This window comes from Brassica napus, chromosome A2 (assembly GCF_020379485.1).
Source record: "Brassica napus cultivar Da-Ae chromosome A2, Da-Ae, whole genome shotgun sequence".
NCBI classification, from domain to species: Eukaryota; Viridiplantae; Streptophyta; class Magnoliopsida; order Brassicales; family Brassicaceae; genus Brassica; species Brassica napus.
Window position 1 is genome coordinate 25,286,307 of NC_063435.1, and position 26,586 is coordinate 25,312,892.

Below are 26,586 nucleotides of genomic sequence, written 5' to 3' on the forward strand. Positions count from 1 at the left end.
TGGCAATTCCCCTTTTCAGATAGCAACATAATATATATAATAATTCTCTTAATTTTTAAATATATTTTCACAATTTTATTATATTAGTTTATAATTAATTATTTAATATAACATATAAATTTAATATTAATAAAATAAAATTCGTGATTTATTATATATAAAATCATTACGGGTTTTGTAAAAATTAATAAATACTGAGTTAAAAACTAAAAATAAATCAATGACCGATATAAAAGCTTAAAACCTAATAAAATATGACAAATAGGAAAATAAGAATTTTAATATAAAATATTATTATTAAATATTATTAAAATATAGATTTAAATATTATTAAATCAAAATTCGTTTTTAATTATATAAAATTCATTGCGTATATTGTTTAAATGATATTAACATATATAGTATATATATATTAAATAATTAAAAAATGAGTAACCTTACATATATAATTAAATTAGTGCAAACATATAAACAAATTTTATTAACCAAACAATTTTTTTTTTCTATTTGATAGGATATATAATTAAATTTAAATGATATTAACATATATAGTATATTTTAATATTAGTGTCAATTAAATGATGCTTTCTATTTGTATGGTTTTTTTGATCAATTTATCTTTTACAGCAAAAACTTTAAATTATTGATAACAAAAATTTCATTATGGAGTAATAGTTTTAGTAATTTATAATTTAAAAAATAAGTTGTCAATGTTTGTTCAAAGTTTATATTCAAAATTTTTTGTTGAAACTAAATTTCGAGATTAAAATTTATGTATTTTATATGGTATATAGTTTAGTTTAAATGATATAAATATCTTTTAATCTTAATAATTATTAAATGAGACTTTCTACTTATATGATTTTGTAATCATTTGTATCTTGTCATAACAATTTTTTTAAACCAATCACAAAATTTGAGTTTGAGACTTTTAAATGTTTTAGTAATTTATTGTCGCTTTTAAAATTTTAAAATATAACATATACAGAAAAATCTAAAATTTTATTATATGGTTAATGTGGATGTTTAATTTATTTTAATATTTTAAAATTAAAAAAATATGATTGATGATGCATTGATTTTTATCAAATCTTAATTATTTAAAATCATTAATTGTCATATATATGTTAGCCATACTAGGCAATTCTGAAACTTTTATTTAAGAGAATAATAAAGAACATTAATAATGAATTTATGGTTAGTTTAATAAAAAAAATTATTATATATTTATATGGACCAACTCATTTCTCTAAGGATTTTAAGAATCACTAGATTTTGACCCGCGCTTTGAAAACGCGGAATATTTTATGTTATAAACATTGCAATGTTTTGGAAATCAAACCGGGCCAACCACTCGAAAACAGTCCTACCATGACTCGTCTAATAAGTTGAGTTCGATTCAGTTTAAAATTTGAGATTTGAAAAAAAAAACTGGAAAATCCAGTAAAACCGATGACTTGAAATTTTGTTGTAAGAAAAAATATATATGGTGATTTGAATGTTAGTCTTATGTATGTCAACAATTTAAGTTCACATAGAATTCATTTTTTTCCTTTAAACATGGTATATATACATATATAATATACAGTAAAATTTAAAAAAACCCGTTAAAATGGTCAGGCCAGTCAACCTGGATTTGGGAAAAACTGGAAAAATCCAGCAGAACCGATGATTTGGAACAATAAAAACTGTATTTGAAAAACCCCGGTCCGGATAAAAAAAACCACGGATTCTGCTAAACTAAAACATAGTTTATAGTCTTTTAATTGTTCTAAGAATTTTGTTATGAAGCTGTTAGTGATTAATTAGTTTTTGTCTTCTCAGTTTTCACATATTATTTCATACGAAAAATTATGTCTTATTCCCACTTGTCATCTAAATATTATATGTTTCAAATTTTTTTATTAATATAACATTTAAAATTTTGTCGTAAGAAAAAATATACATGGTGATTTGGATGTTAATCTTATGTATGTCAATAATTTAAGTTCATATAGAATTCCTTTTTCTTTCTTAAAGCATATGGTATATATACATATATAATTATAAAAAAATTTAAAAACTCGTTAAGCAGGTTAAACTGGTCAGACCAATCAACCAATATATATACTGAGTCGATCTTGGTTTGGTTTTCAAAATGTTTAGAGAGTAGCATGATAAATGTTTTGTTATAAATTAATAGTTTTATATTATTATTTTCTAATGTGTGTATAAATATTATCAATAATTAATATTTCATTAATATTTTATAGAAATATACAATTATAGTGGTCAACTACGCTAAGTTAATAATTTTGCTAAAAACTAAATGGTGAAGCATATTAACCGTGGTGGTCAGATATGATGGTCAGCTATGGTGGTCAATTAAATCTTAAATCATGAAGTTTGCATATATTGTGGTCAACTACATTAAGCTATTAATTTTTCAAAATAACAACATTCCTTTTAATATGGAAGTTAAGAGATATTGTTGATTAACCATACAATTTGGGTATCGTGATTTCTGCACATATCATGTATCCATTTCAATAACTAAATTATAGCAACTGAAGTTTGTTTGAACGTTTTATGAATGAACAAAAGGATTTTCTGCATTTAACTAAAATAAAATTCAAAAATACAGAATTTAATTAAAATCATAGATTAAAAATAATTCAGTGGCATAGAATGGTAAATACTTCAAAACTCCAAGGGTACCTCAAAAAAGACCCTTCAGTTTTAATAGTATTGATTCTAGTAATGACATATGTCTACAAAAAAATGTTATAATGTTTCTCAATTAATATATATATAGGATATAAATCATTGAAACTCTTACTAGATTCTTTACGGTCTCCAAAATTTTAGAACTGGCGCTATACATTTCTTTTTGAATGAATGTTAAATTTTATTCATAAAAAAAACTCTTTTTACATCAAGTGAGACTTTAAGCTAAATAGACTTATACTCCTATTTTTATTCCATTTCTTTACAGCAACCTATACTTCAAAACTCCTATCACCTAGCAAATTTCCAAAATCCTATTTACAACTTTGTGCCAAACCAGTATTGCAGCATACCTTCCAGCCCCCTTACTCCTTTGGATTGCACCAAACTGAGCTTGTTCCTGATAGCTTTATCTATCAGCTTTGCCAAGACCAGCATTGGGAGAGGTTGTTCACCATGACGCCTCTTGTTGCGTTATGTCCATAGCATGTACAAGGCAGTCTGAAATGCATAGCGAAGAGCAAATCGCTTCTTCTTCTCCATAGACTGGTTTGTGATTATCCTAGTAATGTCATCCCAACTAGTAGAGTACTTGTTGAGCAAGATCCCTTTTGTAAGAGTTTCCCAAATACGTGAGGAGAAGATGCACTAAAAAAAAGGTGCTTCTTTGTTTCAACAGCATTTTTGCAAAGCATGCAGGCCGTGTCCACGCCTTGATTCCAGTTCAAAACTCGATGCATGATGGAAAGCCTATCCCGCAGCGTTACCCAAGCCATGAAAGCAAATTAGGATTTGCTTGGGAGAATCAGATACCCCTGCTCTAAGTGCATTGAACCCCTAGCGCTCTTGTTAGCTGCCAGGTCACAAGTGGAGAATTTGTGCTTGAATCGCATGTTCCCTCTCCACATATCAACTGGCGCTATGCATTAGTCACGACTAACTATGCTAATTGAATTTTTTGAACGATGTCAAAAAACTAAATGAATCTTGATCTCCAAAAGGCCATATCGCCTCTTTATGATAGCCATAAAAGCGGGTCCATGTGATTTTATTCCATATGGTTGTACGGTCAAAGGCTATGGTTAATTAATTTCATAGATTTTGATACAAAGTTGTGAATGATACAAGATAAATAATTAACTATATGGTATGTAATATACAAAGTTTAAAATGGTGATAGAAAATAACGACGTGTAAATTAAATTGTTTTATCTTTGAAATTATTATAATATGAGTAATTGGGTTTACTAATCTAGGTTTTGGAACTGGTGATGGTCCAAGCCTGCATGATCACTGGATGCCAAATTTGTTTAAAAAGATTTCATTGATTAGCACATAGATTTTTATTTCCAACGAAATTGACTACACGGATTGAGATGCATACGGCATATTTTGTTTTGTTATGTGGACAATCACGTTAATCAAACTCGTGATCACTATTTTTGAAACTGATAATGCTTAATTTCTTATAAATCCAGTGATATAATACTGATATTGTCATGAGACTTCTCTTTCCGCCACCACAACAGACACCGTATATTGGAATGAGACCCCTTTTTTTTGGACAAACGAAATTGGAATGAGACCCAGTAACACAAAATGCACCGTATATTATAATGATTTTTTTTAGGAGTGGTCATCTGTATTATGTATTTCTGAAATTTTATAGTTATATATATATATATGCCAACTAAACATCAAATTTCCAAAGTATGTGTTTTCTTTTTCTTTTGTAACAAGTTTGTACTTATTGGGAAAATATCTCAAGAAGAAAATGACATTGAAGTGTTGTAACTTTCATCTTCTACGTACTACTACTGTGACAAGCTGTGATCTATTTATTTGTCTATAGTATTTTTGTTGGAAGGTTTAGTATATGTTGAGTAATTTGAGATAGTTATCGGGAAGACCAAGTAACGTAGTAATTTGTGCATAGCTGATCGTAAATCCAGGATGCATTATCAAAATAGCTCAGAAGTCATGTTTTAAAGTGTAACAAGAGTACAAAAAAGTATTCAGATATTACGGGTTCGGAAACAAGATTATAAAACAAAGAAAAAAACAAGGTCTAATAATAACAACAAATGGAATATCTTTGGAAAGAAATGATGGCATGGGCAATGCGTTTTTTGGTTCAAGAGTCAAGACAATGCACAAGGATCCAAGAATGAGTCCCAACGAAATCGCGAATGTGCCATGTGTGATTGTGATGGCCACTTCTAATGGTTCACGATATTAGAGGTATATCTAGTTTCGTTTGCCTAAACAAAATTGAAAGAACTAAAAAACCCGTAAAATGACACGCAAAATTAGAAAAAACCGACGATTAGTACCTGAACTAGGGCCATATCATCTAATCGATACCTAAACTATTTGTCTGTGCGATATAAACACAAATTTTTTATATCACTGTTGTCAAATATTGAATAATTTATTATTTTGAAGTTATAAGTAGTGTTGAAAATTATTATTTTAAGATGAATAAATTAATTTTATAATAGATTAATGTATTAAAATTTATAAATTAGTTTTAAGGGCTTATAAATCAATCTAAAATAATGTATAAATAATAATAAATAATTTAATAATATTTAATAAATTTTAGTGATAAAATCTCTCAACTATTTTTGAATAGTAAAAACCCCTCAACAAAGTTTTTGACATTATAAACCCTCAACTTAAAAACCTTAACATATGTCACCCTTCGTCACGGTTTTTTAGACGGAGGGTAACATATGTTAACGGAATTAAAGTTGAAGGTTTATTTTACATGATTTTTATTTGGGTGTTTTTTTTTCCGATTCATCTTTAGTTAAGGGATTTAATTACTAAAAACCCTAATGGTAACTATGACTTGTTAGAATTTAATTCATTTAATAAAGTTAATTTAAGGTTTTTTGTTAAATATTTAGTTTGAGGGTTTTTTTACCCTAAACAAACTTAGTTGAGGAGTTTTAAGTAAATATCCTTAATAATTAGTAAATGACTACTAAAGGTTTAATGAAATTATTGCAGTAAACTTGGAATAAATACACAGGATAATAAGTCACACTCAACATAAGCTACTAATGTCAAAAAAAAATGCTACTAATGAAATATCAAAGTTTTAGTTTCTGGACTTCCTTGTGTCTGTGTTATTCTGAGTGAAATGTCGAGTAGCTTATTCTCGCGTCTATTCATTCCATCAAAAACTGCAGGATGATTTTCTGTTTATGTCCAGATTATGTTACAAAAGTTGTTGATAATAATCCTGAGATTGATGACCATTATTAACAAGAAAATTAAGTATCTAACACAAGTGTACTTGGATATTGCTATCTGAACTTAATAATAAATCAAAAACACATGTTTCGCCTAGTATTCAGAAGAAGCAAGGCCAGAGAGAAATTATGCTGTTTCATTTATCATCATGAATAATGATCATTATCATTTCGGTCATGGGTATTTTAGTAATCACATTAATATGGTGTATACTAACGTGTTTTGGAGAACATACAGATTTTGCCGTTCTATAACCGTTATTTTCGAATTTGAAATGTTTAGCACGGAGGGCAGTTTAGTAACTTCAATCAACGATTATATATACAAAACTATGCGTTAGATTGTTTCGTCTTTCTCTAATTCTCTCTACCTGAAGGCTGAAGCGCACATGTAGGGTTTAGAGCTCTCGTTCTTCATCCAACGACCCTCTCGAATCTCCTCCTCTCTGGTAAAATCTACTTCTTCTAATTGCGTCGCATTTCCTCAAATCCTCCAATTTCAAATATGTTATTTAATCTGATCGGCTTTCGACGGCCAGGATCGAATCCGGTGGTGGATCAATCAGCGGGTGATTTTAAATCCGATCCGCCGCTCTACACGGTTCTCCTCGCCGTTGTGGTGTCGTTTAATGAACACCCTGTCGCAGTAGTAGTCGTGATCTAACGCCTCCGAACGCTTCCGATTACGCTGAAAATCAGGTATAAACTCTCCCTTTTCTGCAATTTTAGAGTGCCGTTGTTGATGATGTGTGACTTAATATTGCGAATCCGATTTAGATTTACTGTGATGACTCTTGCGTTTAATCGTCATTAATCATCAAATCTTGATTAGGTAATTATTATCCTGAGTTTTGTGGTTCAAGTTGCGTGGACATACCATTTACTGTAAGCTTGTTGCTTAAGTTAATGGATGAAGTGGTTAAAAGAAATTTGATCGAAGTTTCTGGAAAGGTAGCTATTTAGAAGTAATCAATAATATTTACGTTTGGGTTGATATCTTTTGTGTTTTGTTAGAGATGAATTTATCTAAAGCAAATTATCAGATTTGTTTGTAGAGGAACGCAACACGTTACTTCACATCATTACGTTTAACTTGTGCTTTATATTTTTAGTCTTAGCAATGATTTTTGTTTTGTGTATTGCTGATTTAAGTATTTGAGTTTCAGGAGAATGTTATTGTTTTGCTGCGGAGACAAAAACGTTGGAAGACGTGTTTGGGTATGAGCCATGTCGAATGAAGGTTACGTCTCTGTCACTCTCACATACACACAAATGTTACATAATACACGGAAATTCATATACAAACCGACAAAAAGAAAACAGAATACAAACACATAAACACAAAACGCATTCAACCACGATAACAAAGCAGACTACAAAACACACATACGCATCGTCAAGCATAACAAAACTACAAAACACGCATACAAAACGTCACACACAACCTAGCGGAAAAAAACAGAATACAAAACACTCAAACACAGCAAAACTCGAACATACAGTAACTCACAAGTCACAACACAAAACTTTTTACATACCAATAACTCAAACACAAACCTAAACAATAAAGATGCAATGCAAAGTCCTAAGAACTTCCATATTCAATAGTGTTTCTCGTATCATTTTTCATATGATATTTGTTTCCCATGAATCAAATAATTGAGTGGGCAAGCGACTAGCTGAAAGAGGTAATTTACTCTGCTTATTTTTGATCGATGAATATATCTCCAGTTTTTAGGTATTGTTATACTAACTGTTATCTCGTGAACAGGTTCTTGAGCTGCAGCAAACAAATTTTTATAAGCAATACAGACTCCAAGAGGTTTTACTCAAGTCATACTTTGCTTATCAATTAGTCATTTATGTAATTAATATTCAAGCTTAACTGTTTGAAAAATTCATTCAGGTCGCATTTGTAGTCTTTGATACATTCTTTCAGTAACTCATACCACTACCAGGTTTCAAATTCCACCTCTAAATCTCGTTTGAAGCCTGAGTTTTGTGTGTGTGTGTGTGGCAGTTAGTTATTTTCTGGTTACTTTGAATTTTTTAACTGGCTTTCTTTCATCCTGCTCTACTTTCCAAGAGATTATTCTCCGTAGATGTGCACGAGATCAAGGTGATGTATCTATAACCCTGTACAACATGTTCTGGCACATATCTTAAGTTTATCATGTTTTAGGTAAAGGACAACAATTAGAAATTCCTTTTGTTTCACTATGATTAGATGTCTAGGAAAGATGGTTCTTCTATTCTGATGTTTTTACTTTTGCCTTGGATCTCTTCTTATGGTGGTTGCTAGGTATGTCCTACTGTCTAACCTTGAACAATGATCATTCATTCACTAATCTTGCTCGGGGGACTTTTAGGTGACGTCTTTTATTTATGATTTTTGAGCTTGTTAAATGACAGAGAGAACTCCAATGAACAATGGGGAATAACGGTTTTGATTGAAGTCTTCAAGCTATTCTTTAAGAGGGTGATGATGCACAACCAAATTTCAGTCTGATATCTAACGTGGAGTGTATGATTTTTTCTTGTCCTTTTGTTGATGGTAGTGTTGAGTGGGTATCTGTTATCTCATCTCATGTCTGATTTTTGGGTTTGCTCGGTTTATTGTAGGTTGGCCTTGTTTTCAGAACTGAATCACTTACGATAGCTTTACCAACCTCTCCAGATAAGTAAGAAACTTCTAACACTTTATAGATTCAAGAGTGGGCTAGTGTAATGTTTCGAGAATTCTGACTTGGATGAATTTGTGGATGTAAGTCAAGGTAAGTGTCTTTGCGTTTCTTTCTTTTCTTATATATATTGTTTCTGAAAATATATATTATCAGATCAAGCCAGTTATGTTCATAAGAACAAGAATGCCGCCATACGCTTTTAGCAGCCAAAAGCAAATTACAAGTCATGTGAAAACTGAGTGTCTAATTACTTTGTATTTTGCAGATCGACATAACTTACTGCTGCTGGATATATAAAGGAAACATTGACAAGATTTGACCAAACTCTCAGAAAGGTAAACTCAAGTATTTATTTAGTAGATACGCTGAAAGATTGAAGAAAAATATAAACGTTCCAAAAGATTAGAAAGAACTATAGTTAGTGGTTTAGTGACTTAGTCGGTGGTAAAAAAGGAAGTTGCTATCTGATTCTCTAATTAATCTCCATTTCAGAGCTACATCACTTAAAGATGCAACTGGCTAGGAATCAATTTTGTGTATGTCGTCCACTTGGGAGAGCCAATCATTTTTCTTATTACTTCTTTTAAAGGTAAGTTGTTGTTTCTTTGTCATCTAACTCGCTCTTTAATTGTTCTCATCTTTGTCTTTCCTCCTGCAGATGTTCAGATTTTTGAGTTTCAGAAGCTGTGAAGGCAAATCATCAGTCCAGCAGAACCACTAAGAGTTGGGTGATGAAATCTCTGTCTCTCTTCTCATGTATAAAACTACTTACACCAACTCACACAAACAAAACAACAACAAAAATCAAAACATCACGAACACTCAACAAATCACAAAAACTAACACAACAAATACCGAACTAAAAGAATTTCACAAACACTCAACAAAATCACAAAAACTAACATAGTAAATACAGAAATAAGAAACAATAAATCAAATTGTAATAAAGAAAACTTAGACACACACTTAAATAATCTCAAAATAAAAGCTACACCATGCCACGAAATAAACAACAAAACTCGACAAACAAAAACGAGACACGAACAAAAAAAAACAACTTCACAATCACACCACAAAACAAGAATTATCATGGGCATTTTTTTTCCTGTACGAAAGACTTGTATACTTCTTTTCTTATTATGTTGAATGCTTCTTTTTTACTTACTTGAGGTTTGTTGGATTTAAAAAGCTTGAGTTTAATATCGTTTAAACATTGTGTAAAAAATAATTAATGCACGATTTTTAAGGATATCTATCGGTTCATTTTTATATCAATTTTATTTGTTTATTTTTAAATTCAGTGCAACTATCATGTAAATGAGATTATTAATGAAATGATACTAGATTGTTGTGCGCTTCGCGCGGATTACAAGTAATAAAATCTTGACCAATTTTAAAATTTGTTGTATTAATCAAACTCCTCCATTAATGACAACATTATCTACCCATGAGGCTGCCAAATTGCATTTAAGCAATTGATGGGAGGTCTGAACCACACGACTCTCTGAGAAGTGTCTCAGGTCAGCGGAGGAACCAAACCCTGGCTCTCACACCAAATTTCAGCTTCCATTAAAGCCTTCTCAGGGTCACTCCGTGATGTTAAAGCAAAACTCGTATCACCCCTTCCAAATATGCCACATGATCCACAGAAAGGTTAGACTAGCCGCTGAAGACAAAAGTCTTTTTCTTACCAACAGGTGATGTCAGTTCAGGAATTCAGAGTTTGACCAAGAGCCTGATTGCTTGAAAGCTAAGAAACTTGGCTGCTTCGATTTAGGTAGCTAGAAAGATAGGGTTTGTTAAGGCTAAGTGGAAGAACGACTTCTTCTTGATTGATGACGTATTGAGTTTGGGGACTGGGAAGATCCGGATCGGGTTTGATCTTAGCGGTGGATCAGGGATAATATTTGTAGCAACTGGCAACGAAAATATTTACATTTTCTGCCATGGTGTATCTCTCTGCTGTTCTGCCATGTCTCGTGATGCTAATAGTTACATTTGAGGAGAATAAATAAGCACTGCCAGATTATTTATTTACCTTAACATTGGCGAAAATCATTTGTAGAAGTTTGTCAGTGTAACGTGTTGTTTTTTTGTCGGTTACGGTTACTTTTTTTGCCATTATATCCACAATACCAAATCAAAAATGGTATTATAAATGTCTCTTCTGACTTATATTATAGCAACAATGACAGGTCCTGTGATTATATCTGTGAAACAAACTATATAGCAAAACAAAAATGGTATAATAAATCTCTCTTGTGACTTGTATTGATGGGAACATTCAGTACAAGAGAAACGTCAGTGTTCAAGTAGATTCTGAACTACCGGTTTGGATTCCTGAATCGTGCAAATATTTGTGGCAACAATGACAACGAAATAGGAGAGGATAAAAAACTAATTCATAAAACACCGTAAGCCATGAAACCGAGCACGAATGACATTCTTTATTGAATAAACCGTGGCGTAGCGGTCTGAGATAAGAAACAAAACAAAATGTATAATAATAATCTCAAGTTCATGTTTGATTATGAGGCAGACATTTTTAATTTTCGTTATTATCCTCATAAAAGAGATACTCAAAAGGAAAAGAAGCTGAGGTCTTGCCACCTTCCCATCACGAAGATTTTTATGGCACATGAAAAAATGGAGATATGTTGCTGAAAAGAGGAGTTGTGCGTAGCCACTGCAGAAGCTTACAAAGTAAAGCTTTAGTTCACCACGTCGAGGACCAGCTTGCGGGACTTGAGAACGGACCATTTCAGTCGCCTGTAGTAGGCTGCTTGGAGCAGAGCAAGGGATAGTAGGAATATCCACTTGAATCCCATCTGCAAACCATGAGAAACTCACCATTTAGCTAGCACCTTGTCAAATGTTGGAACATATAATACCTCAGCATATCTAGATGTTAATGCCTTAGTAACAGACCAAGAACTATTAGCACACACACTTGGTACAAGTCAACATGTTTGATTATAAACTAAAAAAACTAGGAACATTCGAGTGAGGTTTTTCGACAACAAACCAAAATGCATATGCACTGGAGAAAAAGGAAGATAAACCTACCAATTTCCTCTCTTCCATTTCTGGTTCAGCTGCCCAAGACAAGAATGACACAACATCTTTACCCATCTGCGCAGTAATCCACAAAACTCAAAGTTAAGATCATGACACTCAGCAAGCAAGGCTGTCCATTAAGAGCAGACATAACCTGTGCCTCTGTGGCGGGGACACCATCTTCATACTCAACAGCTTCATCATTGAGCATCTTCGGCATAGCAATTGCTCCCCCAGGGAAATAAGGATTGTAGTGTAGCCCTTCTCTAATCTGCAAAATTATCATGGCTTCTATTACAACCAGTAAATCAGAATTCGAACAAGTCCACTCTAAGTAATGAGTCAAAAAAAATTACTGAAATGCCAGCAGGAGGATCACGGTAACCAGTCAGAAGAGCAAAGACGTAGTTTTGACCGTTGTGACGTGCCTGGCAGGCAAAACATTAAAACCACTTATTAGATCATTAAACACAAATTTGCTACAGATATTCAAATTCAAGTGAAAACAGCAGCAGACCTTGGTGATAAGACTTAGATCAGGAGGATACGCTCCACCGTTAGCAAACCTTGCAGCCGATTCATTAGCATAAGGCTGAGGCAAGCGGTCACTGAGTTTACCAGGACGGGTGAACATCTCACCCTCATCATTAGGTCCATCAACTACCTCGATCTCAGCTGCCATTGCTTTGGCCTCTTCCTCAGTGTAGGCAACACCCACCAAATCACGGTATGAGATGAGAGACATGGAGTGGCAAGAAGCACAGACTTGCTGATACACTTGATGCCCACGACGGATCCTGCTCATACAACATCAAACCTTCATCACTTAACACAGCATAGAAAGTCAAAAGACTTTTACTTTTAGCTCAAGTTTCAAAGTCTTAAGAGTATATAGAGAAACACTCACGAAGCATGGTCATAAGAGCTGAGAATGCCATCATGAGGCCAAGGGTAGTCCGGACAAGCCAACCCATGTTCGGCCTCATCAGCAGATGCAACCGTAGAGAAACTCAACAGCCCTGTAACTCCAGCACCCAAGAGAGTAAGTGCTCTCACGCCAGAAGACCCAGCATCCTCATTAACTTTCTGGGAAGAAAACAACGACAGGACAGGAGTTGCCTGCACGACAATAAAAAAACAAATGCTAAGAGACATAACACTGTCTTGTCTTATATTCCACAAAATGAATATTTAAAAATAAAAAATCTCACAAGTGATTGGGAGTGCAGCTTCCTCCTGAGAATTTGCTGGATGAATCCTCCTCCAACCATCTGATTAAACGCTTTGTACCAAAGAGATTGAATCAATACATAGAAACGAAGCGAATACACAAAAAGCGAACAAAGCCTACAAACAGATCCGGCGAAGGATTCACTATACGAACAGAGAGAATCTCACCGGAAAATGAAGTAACGAGATCGGCGAGGGAGACGATCGAGGAAGGGACGAAGAAGTAAACCGATAAACGAGAGAAAAATGGGTGGACCACGATGACACTGTGGCTGCCGCTAAACACGGGACAGTTTCAACTTATTGGGCCTATGGGCTAAATTAAACTGCATCAGCCCAATTCTTTCCCTTCAAAGATAAGTCCAGTGGGTGAGAATTTAATCATTTAAATATATATATTTTAATTTTAAAGCACCACTTTGTTTTGGTTAGGTGGACAAAAAACTCGAATCTAAAGAAACGAACGATCCAAAATGTAGTACCGAACCTGAATCAATATGGGTTCAAAAATTTTGTTTAAAGAACCAAAACTGAACCCGATCCGACTGAAGTATTTCGGGTACCTAAATGTATCCGAAACAGATTTATATATATAAATCTATTAATTATTTTAGATTTAATATATAAAAGTATCTAAAATATGTAAGATATTTTGAAATTCTCCAAAAGTAATTGTCTAAAATAGATTAAAAAAATACTCAAGAAACAAAAAAACTTGAAATATTTGTTGATTCTATATCTAAGAGCAGGTCCATTGGGGGGTTGTAGTGATGGGTTCTAACGAAAAAAGGGGAAAAAATAAATGAAAAATGAAATAAAGAGACAGAACCGGTTCTATATATGGAGGTTGAAGAATCAGTAAAAACCCATACGTGGCAGATGCATATTGACTTGAGAAAAGGTGACCTCTTTTCTTCTCTTCTCTTTCGTATTCGATCTGTTTCTCTCTTCTTTGATTCTCTCCGCGCTCGCATCTCCATCTATTTTTACTTCCTCATAGAGCAATTGGATAACCCCAAACCCCACTCAACGAATCTCCATCTCTCTTCGCGTTCGCATCTCTTTTTCCTCCTTTTCCTCTGCACATATAAATCCACGATGAGTATAATTTTTGGTGTAGCTAATGACATTGAAGCAGATAATCCAAGAGTTGCTTACCTCTGTATAATTTTTTTTCTGACTCCTATAGCTCTGTTTTTACTGTAGAGAATATGTGTTTCTATATTATTCACAATAGATGGCAATTGCCAATATATACAATACAAGAGGTGAGAACTCTAGGTTAAGTCATTAACTAAGTTTCCTAAAGTTATGAAATCATAATCTCGACAATATCTCTTGTATATATCTAACACGCCCCCTCAAGATGGAGGGAGAGGGATCACTCCAATCTTGCTGATGAGATCAAGGAACCGAGCACGAGTTAGAGGCTTAGTTAAGGCATCGGCAAGTTGATCTTTAGTATTGACGTGTGAGACACGCAGAGCTCCATGTTGTACTTGGCCCCGAACAAAATGATAGTCAATGGCAATGTGCTTCATGCGAGAGTGGAAAATAGGATTTGCACACAGAAAAGTAGCTCCAACGTTGTCGCAGTAGACAACAGGTGCTGCTGGTATAGCGACTCCAAGCTCAGTGAGAATATTGCATATCCAGCTCAACTCAGAAGCAGCATTTGCAACGGCCCGGTGAGGTCATTTGCAAGCAGCATTTGAAGTGAGAGATTGTGGAGGTCACTGGTGAGGTGATGAGTTGCACCAGAATCCATCAGCCAAGCGTTGCTCGGGTTGTGAGCTGAGATCGCCATGTTCGCTCTTGGCTGCCATGGACGGAAAGGCGAGGCAGGGTAGGCGTTTTGTGACGAGGGAGCGAACTGAGGGCATCTCCTGGCGCTGTGACCGAAGACGCTACAGATCTGACAGCGACCCTGATATCCTCTGTTTTGGTTAGTGTCGTTTGACTGTGATTGATAGGATTGTTGAGGCGCCTTGTTGTTGTTGTTGTTGTTGTTCCAGTTGCGGTTGTAGTTGCGGTGTTGTTGATTCTTCGGACGTGTGGTTGCAACATTAGCAGAGACCGGAACCGGAGTAACAACAGTCGCAGACAAGCTCAGCAGTTTGGCTTCCTTGTTGATGAGCTTCTCATGTATTTCAATGATAGATGGAGATGTGTCGCGGCCCTCGACCTGATCTGTGACAGACTTGTACTCTTCCGGGAGACCATCAATAACATATTCAATCTTGTCTTCATGATCAAGTGGTTTTCCAAGGAGAGCAAGCTGGTCAAATCGACTGGTTAAGCCACGCATGTATTCATCAATGGATTTGTCACCTTTGGTTTATTGCTTGAGCTGCAAGCGAAGCTGTTGAATGTGCCCGCGGCTTGGTGTTGCGTAGGTGGCGCTGAGAGACTTCCAAACATCTTGCGAGGTCTTTGTGTTGGTGACCAGGGTTTGGATCGACGGAGATAGCGTGCCAATAAGACCGCTGTAAATAAGACGGTCCTGGCGTCTCCATTTCGTATAGTCAGGATTCGGAACGGATTGACCATCAACCGTTATCATCTGATCTGGTGCAGGGATAGAACCATCAAGGTAGCCAGATACGTCATAGCCGTCTAGGAGAGCATGAACTTGAAGATTCCAAGTCATGAAGTTGGTAGTTGTGAGCATTGTGATGTTGATCATGTTGATGTTGAGCACACCTTGAACCACGTCAACCGCTGGAGCGTTGAAGGCCATAGTGAAATGAAAGAGAAGAAGAGAAGAAGATTTGAAGAAGGCGGCTCAAAAGAAAAATTTAGGGCAATCGTTGGCTCTTGATATCATGTAGAGAATATGTGTTTCTATATTATTCACAATAGATGGCAATTGCCAATATATACAATACAAGAGGTGAGAACTCTAGGTTAAGTCATTAACTAAGTTTCCTAAAGTTATGAAATCATAATCTCGACAATATCTCTTGTATATATCTAACATTTACTGTGCAAGTGTTGTAGATAGAGTTTGATAATTTTTTTCATCTTGCTATAGGTCGCTTCCATGCCTTTGAGAGGGCTCATACAATGGATCCAACATCAAGTGGACGAGGAGACAGTAACCATGTGATAGAAAAAGACAATATGTTCCATGTAAAAAGTTGTTGTGTTTTGTATCTAGTGAAGTAACAACTTGTGTGATATGTTTCACGTTTGTTTTTGAAGTTGTACCGAACCAAATACAACTTGTTTACAACATGTAAAAAGTTGTTGTGTTTATAAGACTTCTTTCTTCTCACATTTTGATTCAAACCATTTGTTCCCGTATCTCACATTTTGCTTCTTTCTTTAAGACTTTGTTTTCTCACATTTCTTCACATTGTTTTCTCTACTTGTTATTATCTCTCTACTTGTTTCTTATCTTTATTGTTTCTTCACTTATCTCTTTAAGAAACAATTTGTTCTTCACATTTCTTCACTTATCTTTTTAAAATGGCATTTTCTTCTTCTAATAATTTCGACGATATTGGAACACCCGATTTCGACTAATTGGTTTTTTCTCGTTTACGATTAGTATTTGTATTTCTTTTTTTAATATGTTGTTATGTCATTTCTATAAAAAAATATGTTTCTTTTACTTTTAAATCATTATACTTCAAAAAAAAATTAATTAATTAAGAACCCCTATGGGGTTCTCCCATTGGAGGAAGAAAAAAATAATTCCTCTAACCAAGGTTCTTAAGGAGACAAATCACTTTTTTACTATTAATTAAATCAAAAGAACCCCTTAGGAGTTCTCATGGATGGAGATGGTCTAAATATTCAAGCCAAATCAATTTCTATGTTAAATTTAGGTATTTTGGCATACATTATTCAAATCTATATGTGATAAATTATTTTTATTTTTATTTTTAGGTTTTGAGAAATTTAAAGTATATATGAATTTTAAATATTTTAAATAATGTAAATAGGTTATTATATATGAAAATCAAAACCGAACCCGCAAAGATCTGAACCGGAATGGAACCAAAATTTATAATCTTTAAGCTTAGAAATTCGAAACCTTTAAGTTACAAATAAAAAAAATCTGAAACTTCAATAGACCCGAACAGAATCCAAATGTGTACATGAACGTCTCACCCTACTTTTGGTTGCTAAAAAAAAAGCACTCCTTTGCTTTTTATTGATTGAGGTTATCTGAGCCGAAGTTCGATTAATTTCCTTAGAACACAGTACTGAAGATTAATCTGTTTTTATTGTTCTAGACAGCAGCAAGGCATTGTTTTGTTTAACTGTTATATCTGTAAATATCATTGTCAGGAACATATCTCCTATTCGCTTGCTTATATATGTAGGCATGCTGCATGCATATAATATGGGATAAGATTAGATACAAAAGAATACTCCTATGTATGTATATATTCAAATGTGCGATGAGTAGGAGATTACATAAACAGCCTTTTTCAACTGAGAGATAGAGGACACATAATGGAATTTGATTGGTAGGAGATTACTATGACCAATAACAGTCCTCCTCAAATAAGGTGAACCAGCATATTTTGTTTATATATATAGGACCCACTCATTAATATAATATACAAATCTCAGATCTTTTTAAAAAATATAGAAAAATGGGACATCAATACGATTAAATTTATCATACGGACCTATGTGTATGCATCGATGTGGGTAGATGACATTGTTCTATTCAACCAATGTGTGTGCTCTGAGTTTACAATGGCCTGTCAAAATTTAAAAACTATTGTGTTGGACTATGTGTTACCATATAAAAAGATTACTAAACTCTGAATATGTTTTATAATCAAATTTGTTGTCATGATTATTTTCTTTACAAAAGCATTTGCAATTTAAATAACGAAGACGTTACATACATCTATGACTCAAAGTCATACAGTTTAAGAGAATTATAAGGGAGAAACTAAGCATACATTTAGTTGAAACATATGAGAGTTGGAAACAAGTTCCAAAATTAAAACTATAATTAGTAGACCATGTTTTAGCTAGATAAAAATTTAATAATAAATCTCTCGTTCACAACAAAACACAGGCTCTTGTACATACCTACACCTTCAGACATCATACAAAGAGTTGATTTGAATTTTTTTTTTTGCCGACTCACCATTTTTAAAAATCGAGATTGGCTGATAGTATTAAGATTGGCTGATACAACTTATTTGTGTGTACAAGTGCGTGTATGTGTAGCGTTAATCATCGTACGATATCGATATGCATGACTGGTTAACATGATTTTATAAATACTAAATTAAATATAAACTCCACGATAATTAACAGATTGTAATTGTAGGAACTTTCAAAAGAATGAAACCTGGGACTTGTTGTTCTGAATCATGCATGATGTGCAAAAAATAAAATAGTTGTTCTGAATCGTTATCAAAAGTATAGATAATATTTAACTTGTTACTCTCTTATCTCAACTATATTAAAATAAAGAAGGAAAAGAGACATAAATATGGTGCAAAAGATGGCAGAGAACAGAAAGATACACAGAGACTATCCAATGATTTAAATGTATATATGCGCTAACCCTAGAACCACGTGGCGAATTACCATTCCTCCTCCTTTACCATTTCGGCTCAACGGAGAGAGACACAGAAACACTATAGAGAGAGAGAGAGAGAGAAAGGAAGAGGTAGAGTGTTTGAGAAGAGGGAGAGAAAGATAATTATGAATCAAGATGAGTGGGTGGGAACGCTAAGATACGCCGGTAAGGCGCAGGATAAGGTTTCCGTTGACACTCTCATGCTCCGTTACCGTCCGATCGCTCCAAAACCGACGACTGGTCAGCCATGCGATGCAGGAGACAACAACAAGAACAACTCATACGGTATGAACAAACGAACCAAACGGAAGTACGTTAGGGTTTCAAAGAATAACAACACCACGTGTCGAGGAAAGAACAGATCTGACTTGTCTGATGATGGGGAACAAACTGGAGTCGTGACACTTCAACTCATGCCGGAAAAATCTGATCTTACAAGCGACTACACACCGTTAGATCCGATGGTGAAAACGATAACCGGAGAGGAAACACGAGAAACCAACACGTGGACCATGTTTAACGGAGGCGGCACGGCGGAGGTGGAGACGTGGGTGACGGTGAAGTCCGTTACCGGCGTATGTGACGGTAGTTCTAGTTTCCATGGGGTGAAGTGTACGGACGCTGAGATGGTGGATAAACTAAGTAAGGACACGTGTCCAGCGTTCGTATCGGATGCCTCGAACCGGGTGGTTTGGGTCAACGAGGCTTACAGGAGAAACATTTCCGGTGAAGATCCGTCATCGTTGTCGTTGCCGGATGTTACGGTGTGGTTGGTGATGGAGGAGTCGACGGTGGCGATGTATTGTAACTACAGAGCTTTCACGTGTAGGGTGAGGATGCAGTACACGTGGCAGGAGACAAAGTACACCAAAACGGTGCCGTGCGATGTGTGGAAAATGGAGTTTGGTGGCTTTGCATGGAGGCTAGACACAACAGCTGCTCTAACTCTCTGGCTTTAATGTTGCTTGCTACTTGAAGCAAGCTTGAAGCAGGATGGGTAAGAACTATAACGGTGAGCTATATGTGATCGAAAAGTGTGACTAGTCCCAAGCTTTTTAATCACTTTAGCAACTTTCTTTAAGCATATATAGATTATAGAGAAGCTTGAAGAAAGAACAAGTGATATGATAATGTTGAGAAGTATGAAGAAGCTAAGAATTCTTAAATATATAGAACATGCAGTAATAATGTCAAATGTTCATTGGCAAAGACTAAATAAAAAGATTCCATTGTATGATTTCCTACTAATGTTGGTTTTTATTTTTATTTTAGATCGATAGACCTACTAAATATTTAACAGATCAGTGTGTTTTAATATATCTTCCGTTATTCATAACTATTATATATATTTCAGAATTGTTTATGCTGTGGAAAATGGATTTATATTATAGTATTTAAGGCATAGTGAAAAATAAATTTGATCTTAAGAAGAATATGTCATGGACATAATTATATACATTAGTTGAGACTTGAGAGACAGAACACATGAACTATATGGGGAGCCCTATTAGGTGTTATACTTGGTATTAAATCACTTCATTAAGCTTTCAATTTCCCCTCACTACTGACATACATACACCAAACAATCACGTACTGTTTTATATACATATATAAACATATACATCAACATATGTAAGTACAATTATATGCTTAATATTTCATGTCCTTGTAACGTGCACTTGTCTCTTCGTTATTGGAATACTCATATACAGCCTGTTTTATATGTGCATTTGAGGATTTACATTTTTGACATTTCTATATATATGTTCTTGGTGACTTTTAATTAGCATAATCTTAAACTCTTAACTAACCTGCTAACATGCCGCTCCTTAATATATGCATTCATACACCCATAATTTACGCGTATCTAGCAAATATATCTGTATTTGCATTTGCATACATTATGTAGTATAAATAAAGTACAGCACCACGTTCTCTATATTGAAAATCTATATTTTGAGCTTCATTCATGTGTACATTGCTATATATATGAGTCATTTGACATTCATATATATATTTTCATTTATTCTTAGTGCATGCATGTACAATCTAGGAACGTTATATGAATTTGGTTGAATCGTTCAGACTGTATATGAAAAATGTGTGTATAGATAAACATTCCTAAGCTTACTTAAACGGTATTTTAACCAAATGTAATGACTAATGAGCATAACTAACTTTAGAAGCAATATCTTCGTGAGCTCTGCTTGTTCCATCATGTGGAGAAGCCTCATTGGTTGTGAAAAAGTTTACAAATTTTAAAAAGAAAAACGCCAAAAGTAGTAATGTGGAGGGAGAATAAATAAAGTTATAACATTCACACACATATCAAGCATACACTTGGCATTTGATAAGAGTAAGACAGAAACCAATCAGCGTCTCCAGATTTCTCTCTTCAGCTGCCATCCCGACAAAGTTGATATAGGATCTGTTGATTGGTTCGGCCGTTCACGTGTCAAAATGAGCTTTAAATCGGGCCGTACGTTATGTCAAGTGTTTTGTGCTCGCGTGTATCGAAACAGTCTCTCTCCATTGCGATGGAATTTTTGATAGAAGAGTCGAGAGAAAACGAATGAATTCCTTTCACGTGTGTGAAAATCACATAAACAGTGTTTTAGTAAAAAAGAAAAAAAATACAGTTATAGTGGTGTTGACTCTTTTGGTAAAAAAGAAACTACTTATCCAGTTACCCAGCCTGATTAAATGGTTGGCTTACAGTTTTCCAGACTTTATAATTAAGCTCCCAAGTAAAGGACACACACGAAGGACATAAATAAGCTTAAATTGTACACTACCATGCATGAAAGATTTTTTAAAAAGTTAAACCAAACTAAAACAAATTATAGCACCTCTGGAGGGCCCTCTATAGAGCGTAGAGACGAATGGTATCTGACATAGCATTTGCTTCTATAATCCAAAGAAAGTATTGATTGATCAAATGTAGTACTGTTTGTGCGGTCGAAGTAGGTGTCTACTGGTGTGAGAGGCTCCACGTGTACTGTCGCTTTCGATAGTGGTATAATAGATGGAGGCCTCTCACTGGTCTCGACGTTCATATCACATGGTTGGACCAAAATCTCGACGTTCCCATCACCATAGCTACGCTAACATATAGCATCATCCTTCGGGGAGAAAGCTATTAACCCGGATCCGATATCCAAATCCAAAATCCGATTCAACAAATTGAATTGTTTTGTACATATATGATCTTATTGTATAGGTATAAGCTGGTTTTAATTGTTGTCTTATATATCAAATTATATAATAATCCGTGCGCATGCGCGGAGTAAGTTTTTTATAGTAATATTTGTTCATTAAATGATATTAATATTTTACAACACTAATTTTTTTATCGATCGTAAAATAACGAATACAAATGATTGGTCTCTTAAATGTATCATCGTTGTTGAAGAGTGAACGTATTACATCTCATTTTAATTATTTTTAAGATTTCATATCCACAAAAGAAAACTAAATTTTGCGGCTGACACAAATCACCAAAACCAGATAGGCAACATCGATTGTAAGATTATGACTATCCACAAGTGATTTAATTTTCTACCTCTATAAAATTATGCGTTCGTTCTCGTTTGTGTTTCACTGATATGAGTTTTGTTTCTTTTTTAAACCTCTTCAATGATGCGGTAAATTATATAAGTATTAATTTAAAAAAATGGACGTCTGCAAAAGTTTAGTTGCATTCCAGATACATATCTAAGAATCAAATTTTTGAAGAAAATCACCGGCCAACTCTATTCACAGGTTAGTGTTAAAATCTAATATATCAAGCTGTAACAAAATATAAATCCAGACTCGAAATATAAATGTATGTCTAGTATATATTCATAGTTCGGTTTAAAAATCATCTAATTCCAGAACAACAAAACAAATTATTTATTTTATCAACCTACGCTTTTGAGGTTTAATTACTCAAGAGTATATCGATAAAAAAAATATATATAATATTTTACCATTCTAGTATAGGTAAATTATGTATAAACTAAGAAATGTTTTATTTATTAAACGATAAACCATAAACTTATAATAAATAGTTTAAATCTCACATTCTTACAATTATAATAGCTAGATAAGATATTATGGAGAAACAAATATTAGACGAATGATGAAATCCCTCATTATTCGAACAAACTCAAAATGAGTTGATGGAATCTTATCATGATATTTCATTAAAATATTTAGAGAAATAAAAATAAAGACTAAATTATTTAACCTGAATGAAATAATATATATAGTGCTTCCAATATTAAAAATCACTTTGATTTGAAGAAGTGTATTTATGGGATTGTAGGATCAAATAACATATTAGAAACCACCTATTAAAAAATAAATTGTATACATAAAAGTATATACATTAAAGTAAGCACGTAAATCAAAACCAATACCTTTTGTTTATTTACAATCATGTTTTTGGTAAACAAATCAAAACAATCATTTTATTTACTTTATATGGTATATAATTAAAACCTTAGGGATATTGACATAGATATATGTAGTGTATTTTAATATAAATATTTATTATTGACACTTCCTACTCATATGATTTTATTAACATTTTTATATTTGTTGTAACAAAAATTTAAACCATTAATTTTTTTTTTTTACAGCAAACAATTCACAGACTCATATTGACTCTGTAAACCAAATTGGTAACTCTGCATCCATGTGTACGACGAAAGACGGTTGATGTCGGGCACTGCGTGCTAAGCTATCCGCCTTTTGATTCGCCGTTCTTGGTACATGAACGATCTCTGAGTTGTGGAAGCTTCTTCTCAAAAACCATTAATCATAAAACTTTTAATGTGAGATTTTTCAATACAAATTTCAAATTAAAATACGAAGACTTAATAATTTTTCAATGCAAAATTTTCAATTAACATATTTTTATATAGTATATAATTTAATATATATATATATATATGAGATTTCATATTCATAAGATTTATGATCATTTGTATCTTGCTTGAACAAAAAAAGTTAAACCATTGATCACAAAATTTTCAATGTGAGATTTTTATCATTTTTAGTAATTTATAGTGGTTTTAAAAAATCCAAAATAAAACATATAAGAAAAATTATAATTTTTTTTATTATATGCTTAATGTAATTTTTTATATTTTTTAATAATAAAATAAACAAAAATGAGAGAGAATACAAAAATTGTTATTAAATATGTATTATTCATAATCATTAATTGCCATATATATGTTTATCATATTAAGTAATTCTGCAACTTTTATTTAAGAAAATAATTAAGAATATTTTTTTGTAAACTACTAATCAATTTGATAGTTAGTTTAATAAAAATATAATATATATTTATATGTACCAACTTATTTTTTTAAAGATTCTAAGAATCATCATAATGATGACATGCGACACGAAAACATGTTGTAATGCTCCATGATTAATATATATGAGATTTATTTTGAAAATATTATCCACTTTTTATTATTGAAGTGAAATATATCTAATAATCATGTTTTATTTTTTTTCCTAAAACACTGCACACAATCTACAAACACTTATATAACATTAATTACATTACAGTTCATCAACAACAAATGATATTTCTGACATTTCGTTGAAGTTCAAATTTTATACTTTTTTGTTTTTCTATAAACTTTTAATAAATACATGAAAACATTAGTAAATCTTATCTCTGATTTTTTTGTTGTTGTCAGCTATCCATATCACTAGATCAAACTCTAATAAGAGCATTAAAAATATATTATCTGGATGTATGCATAGATTAGATTAATTTCCTCGTCCAGAAAAACATGGACCATATATCAAGAACCAAAAGGATTTTTTTTTAATCAAATAATGAGGTACCTAATCGATTAAAACATAGTCATATTTAAATTCTACCATGGCATATTTATTTTTGAACTTATTCAACAAGTTATGAATAAATATGCACACACGCTTTTCATATAATTTTAAAATAATATATATTTGTATCAATCTAATAATCCCTAAAATAGATAGTAACATTTACTCTTATCATTCGATTATTCTTTTATTATCAAAACAGTTCTTTCGATTATTTCTTTGATTATTTGTAACTGAATTTTCGAAATCAGTAAACCCTAATTTGAATTTCTGGGTTGTGTACTGCAAGGGAAGAAGATGACAACAGACGAGAATCTACCTGACATCAAAATTCAATGGCGTCCAAGGTTATAATTTCCCCAATCATACGGCGCTGTTCCCTGTCATCACCACCTGTCTACCGCCACTGCTTCTGCTAACTCTACATCAGATGAATCGGGGATCATGATGAAAGGAGTTCGAATTTCAAGTAGACCTCTTAATCCGGATATGCAATCGACGCGGTGAAGGCGTCTTCCATGGTAGTAATGGATGGTTTCAGTGAAATTTGAGATGATACATAAATATTTTATAGATGCATATGTTTGCTAATTTTTGTGTGAGAAAACAGTTGAAAATTGACGAATTTGGGTTTCGTGAATGGCTGGTATTAAGTTGGATTGTGAGGGTTTTGTGGAGCAGTGGAGATGATAATGCATATTAAAATAGTGAGACTGCTTTTCTGAACAAAAAAGTTGTTCTCTTTCAGAATGTAAGAAACTATGTTGCCAAGCATATCCTGCAATTAGGTCTCTTACTTACTGGTTTTTGCTATTATCAGCAGATTTGAAATATCATTCTCATGTTTGAAAGTTGTACTCTCTGCATTTTCCAAATTGAGTCATGTAGGGAAGTTATTGAAAGTCATACACATATACGAGGCTTGATACAAATGAAAGACAGCTGCACCTCCTACCATCATACATCACTCTCACAAGAGTCAAACATTACAGATTTAGAATAATTCATCTTATCCCACCCGAAGATAATCCACTCTTTCTGGTCTACATGGATATGTACTTTTGTGATGCTATATTTTATTGCCTGAACATTGAAGATATTAAAACATTGTTTATCATTCCAATACGTTACCAGAACACCAGAACTTCTGCACAGTGGTCTAGTAGTTCCTCTTATTAGACTATCAACAATGGCAGTAAAGATTCAACATCATAATTGTAACGGCCCGGTTCATGGCCCAAAAATTCTCATAAAAGATTGGGCTTCTCTACGGCCCATTTGACAAAAACCTAGGGTTCCCTTCACCCTTTCCTATAAAAAGAGATGCAGCCCCTTCTTTTCTCTCATTTCTGAAACTTGAGCGAAGCTCTGCAGAGATTTAGAGAGACTAGGAAACCCTAGCCGTCAAGCTTTTCTTTTCCTCTTCTCTCTTCTTCTCTCACGCCTCTCTTTCTCTCTCTCTCCGTGATCTCTCTTCTCTCTCCTTGCCGCGAGCCCCCCAAGAGCAAGCCGAGCCGCCAGTGGTGGTGGTGGTGGACGTCCAAGGGGTGGTGGGGCGATCGTCCGAGTGTGGTGATGGTGGTGGCTGTGTGGTGTTGTGGTGGTGACCAGATCTCGTCTCTCTCTTGTTTACTTGTTCCAGATCTGTTCAGATCTCCTCTCCCTTGTCTCTTGTTCCCAGATCCGGATCCAGATCTAGGCTAAGGTGGAGTGTTTCGAACCCAACCTTCTTTCATGGTTCTGTATACTCCTATATGTTGGGGTTAGGCTTGATTAGACCCTGTTTGGGAGTTAGGTTGATAGTACATGGTATTGCTAGGATGATAGATGAATGGATCATGATGCATAAGAACCCTCATGTTGATAAATGGGACTTGATGAACTGAATTGAATTGTTGTGGTAATGGCTGATTGGTAGTTGATACTTGTATGTTGGTTGTGTTGTTCCATGCGTGGTTGTGATTGAAGTTAGGATGCTAGAGAGAAATAAATGCTAGGATGATAGATGAACAATGATTATAAAAGTTATTGAATAGAACTTGAATGCGATGTGTATTGTGTGTGACACCGATAACGGGTGGCGTCTAGTGATTGAGTCCAAGTACAAGTAGAAATGAAAAGGGGAAGTAATTGGGAATGGAAAGGGTTAAGTGAAAGCGATAAGGAAGTGAAAGGATAAGTAAAAGTATGAAAGAATGTTGTTAAGGTTAAGCATGGGTGGGAAAGCATATAGAGA

General features: G+C 33.8%; 2 protein-coding genes and 1 long non-coding RNA gene across 7 annotated transcripts; 2 read left to right on the plus strand and 1 right to left on the minus strand.

Moving 5' to 3' along the window:
- The first annotated feature begins 6,199 nt into the window (after nucleotides 1-6,199).
- Nucleotides 6,200-10,019, plus strand: LOC125580372. Of its 4 annotated transcripts, none has more exons than XR_007318131.1 (8): nucleotides 6,200-6,415; nucleotides 6,506-6,665; nucleotides 6,799-6,917; nucleotides 7,133-7,788; nucleotides 7,873-8,490; nucleotides 8,589-8,985; nucleotides 9,143-9,239; nucleotides 9,309-10,019. It is a non-coding gene; the product is annotated as an uncharacterized LOC125580372 (long non-coding RNA). The 4 variants fall into 4 exon arrangements; XR_007318132.1 differs by lacking the exon at nucleotides 6,799-6,917 and having other exon boundaries at nucleotides 7,873-8,268; nucleotides 8,379-8,490; XR_007318129.1 differs by lacking the exon at nucleotides 6,799-6,917 and having other exon boundaries at nucleotides 7,133-7,654; nucleotides 7,738-7,788.
- A 1,061-nt stretch (nucleotides 10,020-11,080) lies between these two features.
- LOC106401981 (cytochrome c1 1, heme protein, mitochondrial) lies at nucleotides 11,081-13,284 on the minus strand. 2 transcript variants are annotated; one of them, XM_013842611.3, is made up of 8 exons: nucleotides 13,106-13,284; nucleotides 12,919-12,989; nucleotides 12,615-12,826; nucleotides 12,225-12,504; nucleotides 12,064-12,135; nucleotides 11,862-11,978; nucleotides 11,717-11,782; nucleotides 11,081-11,478 (listed from the first exon to the last, which is right to left on the minus strand). In XM_013842611.3, exons 2-8 carry the CDS (start codon nucleotides 12,976-12,978, stop codon nucleotides 11,362-11,364), a joined length of 924 nt encoding a protein of 307 aa, XP_013698065.1. In that variant the 5' UTR covers nucleotides 12,979-12,989; nucleotides 13,106-13,284; the 3' UTR covers nucleotides 11,081-11,361. The 2 variants fall into 2 exon arrangements, with proteins under 2 accessions (XP_013698065.1, XP_013698073.1); XM_013842619.3 differs by having other exon boundaries at nucleotides 12,919-12,978; nucleotides 13,106-13,231.
- Nucleotides 13,285-13,417: 133 nt separating this feature from the next.
- On the plus strand, nucleotides 13,418-19,745 carry LOC106401995. The gene is made up of 2 exons (XM_048744739.1): nucleotides 13,418-13,838; nucleotides 15,972-19,745. The coding sequence occupies exon 2, from the start codon at nucleotides 18,623-18,625 to the stop codon at nucleotides 19,454-19,456; it is 834 nt and encodes a 277-aa protein (XP_048600696.1). The 5' UTR covers nucleotides 13,418-13,838; nucleotides 15,972-18,622; the 3' UTR covers nucleotides 19,457-19,745.
- Nucleotides 19,746-26,586: the final 6,841 nt, after the last annotated feature.

Coding starts and splice junctions, on each gene's coding strand:
- LOC106401995 (XM_048744739.1), top strand. CDS start 18,623: ATGAATCAAGATGAGTGGGTGGGAACGCTAAGATACGCCGGTAAGGCG.
- LOC106401981 (XM_013842611.3), bottom strand. CDS start 12,978: ATGGTTGGAGGAGGATTCATCCAGCAAATTCTCAGGAGGAAGCTGCAC. Junction 12,505..12,614: donor AGCTCTTATGACCATGCTTC/GTGAGTGTTTCT, acceptor TTGTATGAGCAG/GATCCGTCGTGGGCATCAAG. Junction 11,783..11,861: donor TCCCCGCCACAGAGGCACAG/GTTATGTCTGCT, acceptor ATTACTGCGCAG/ATGGGTAAAGATGTTGTGTC.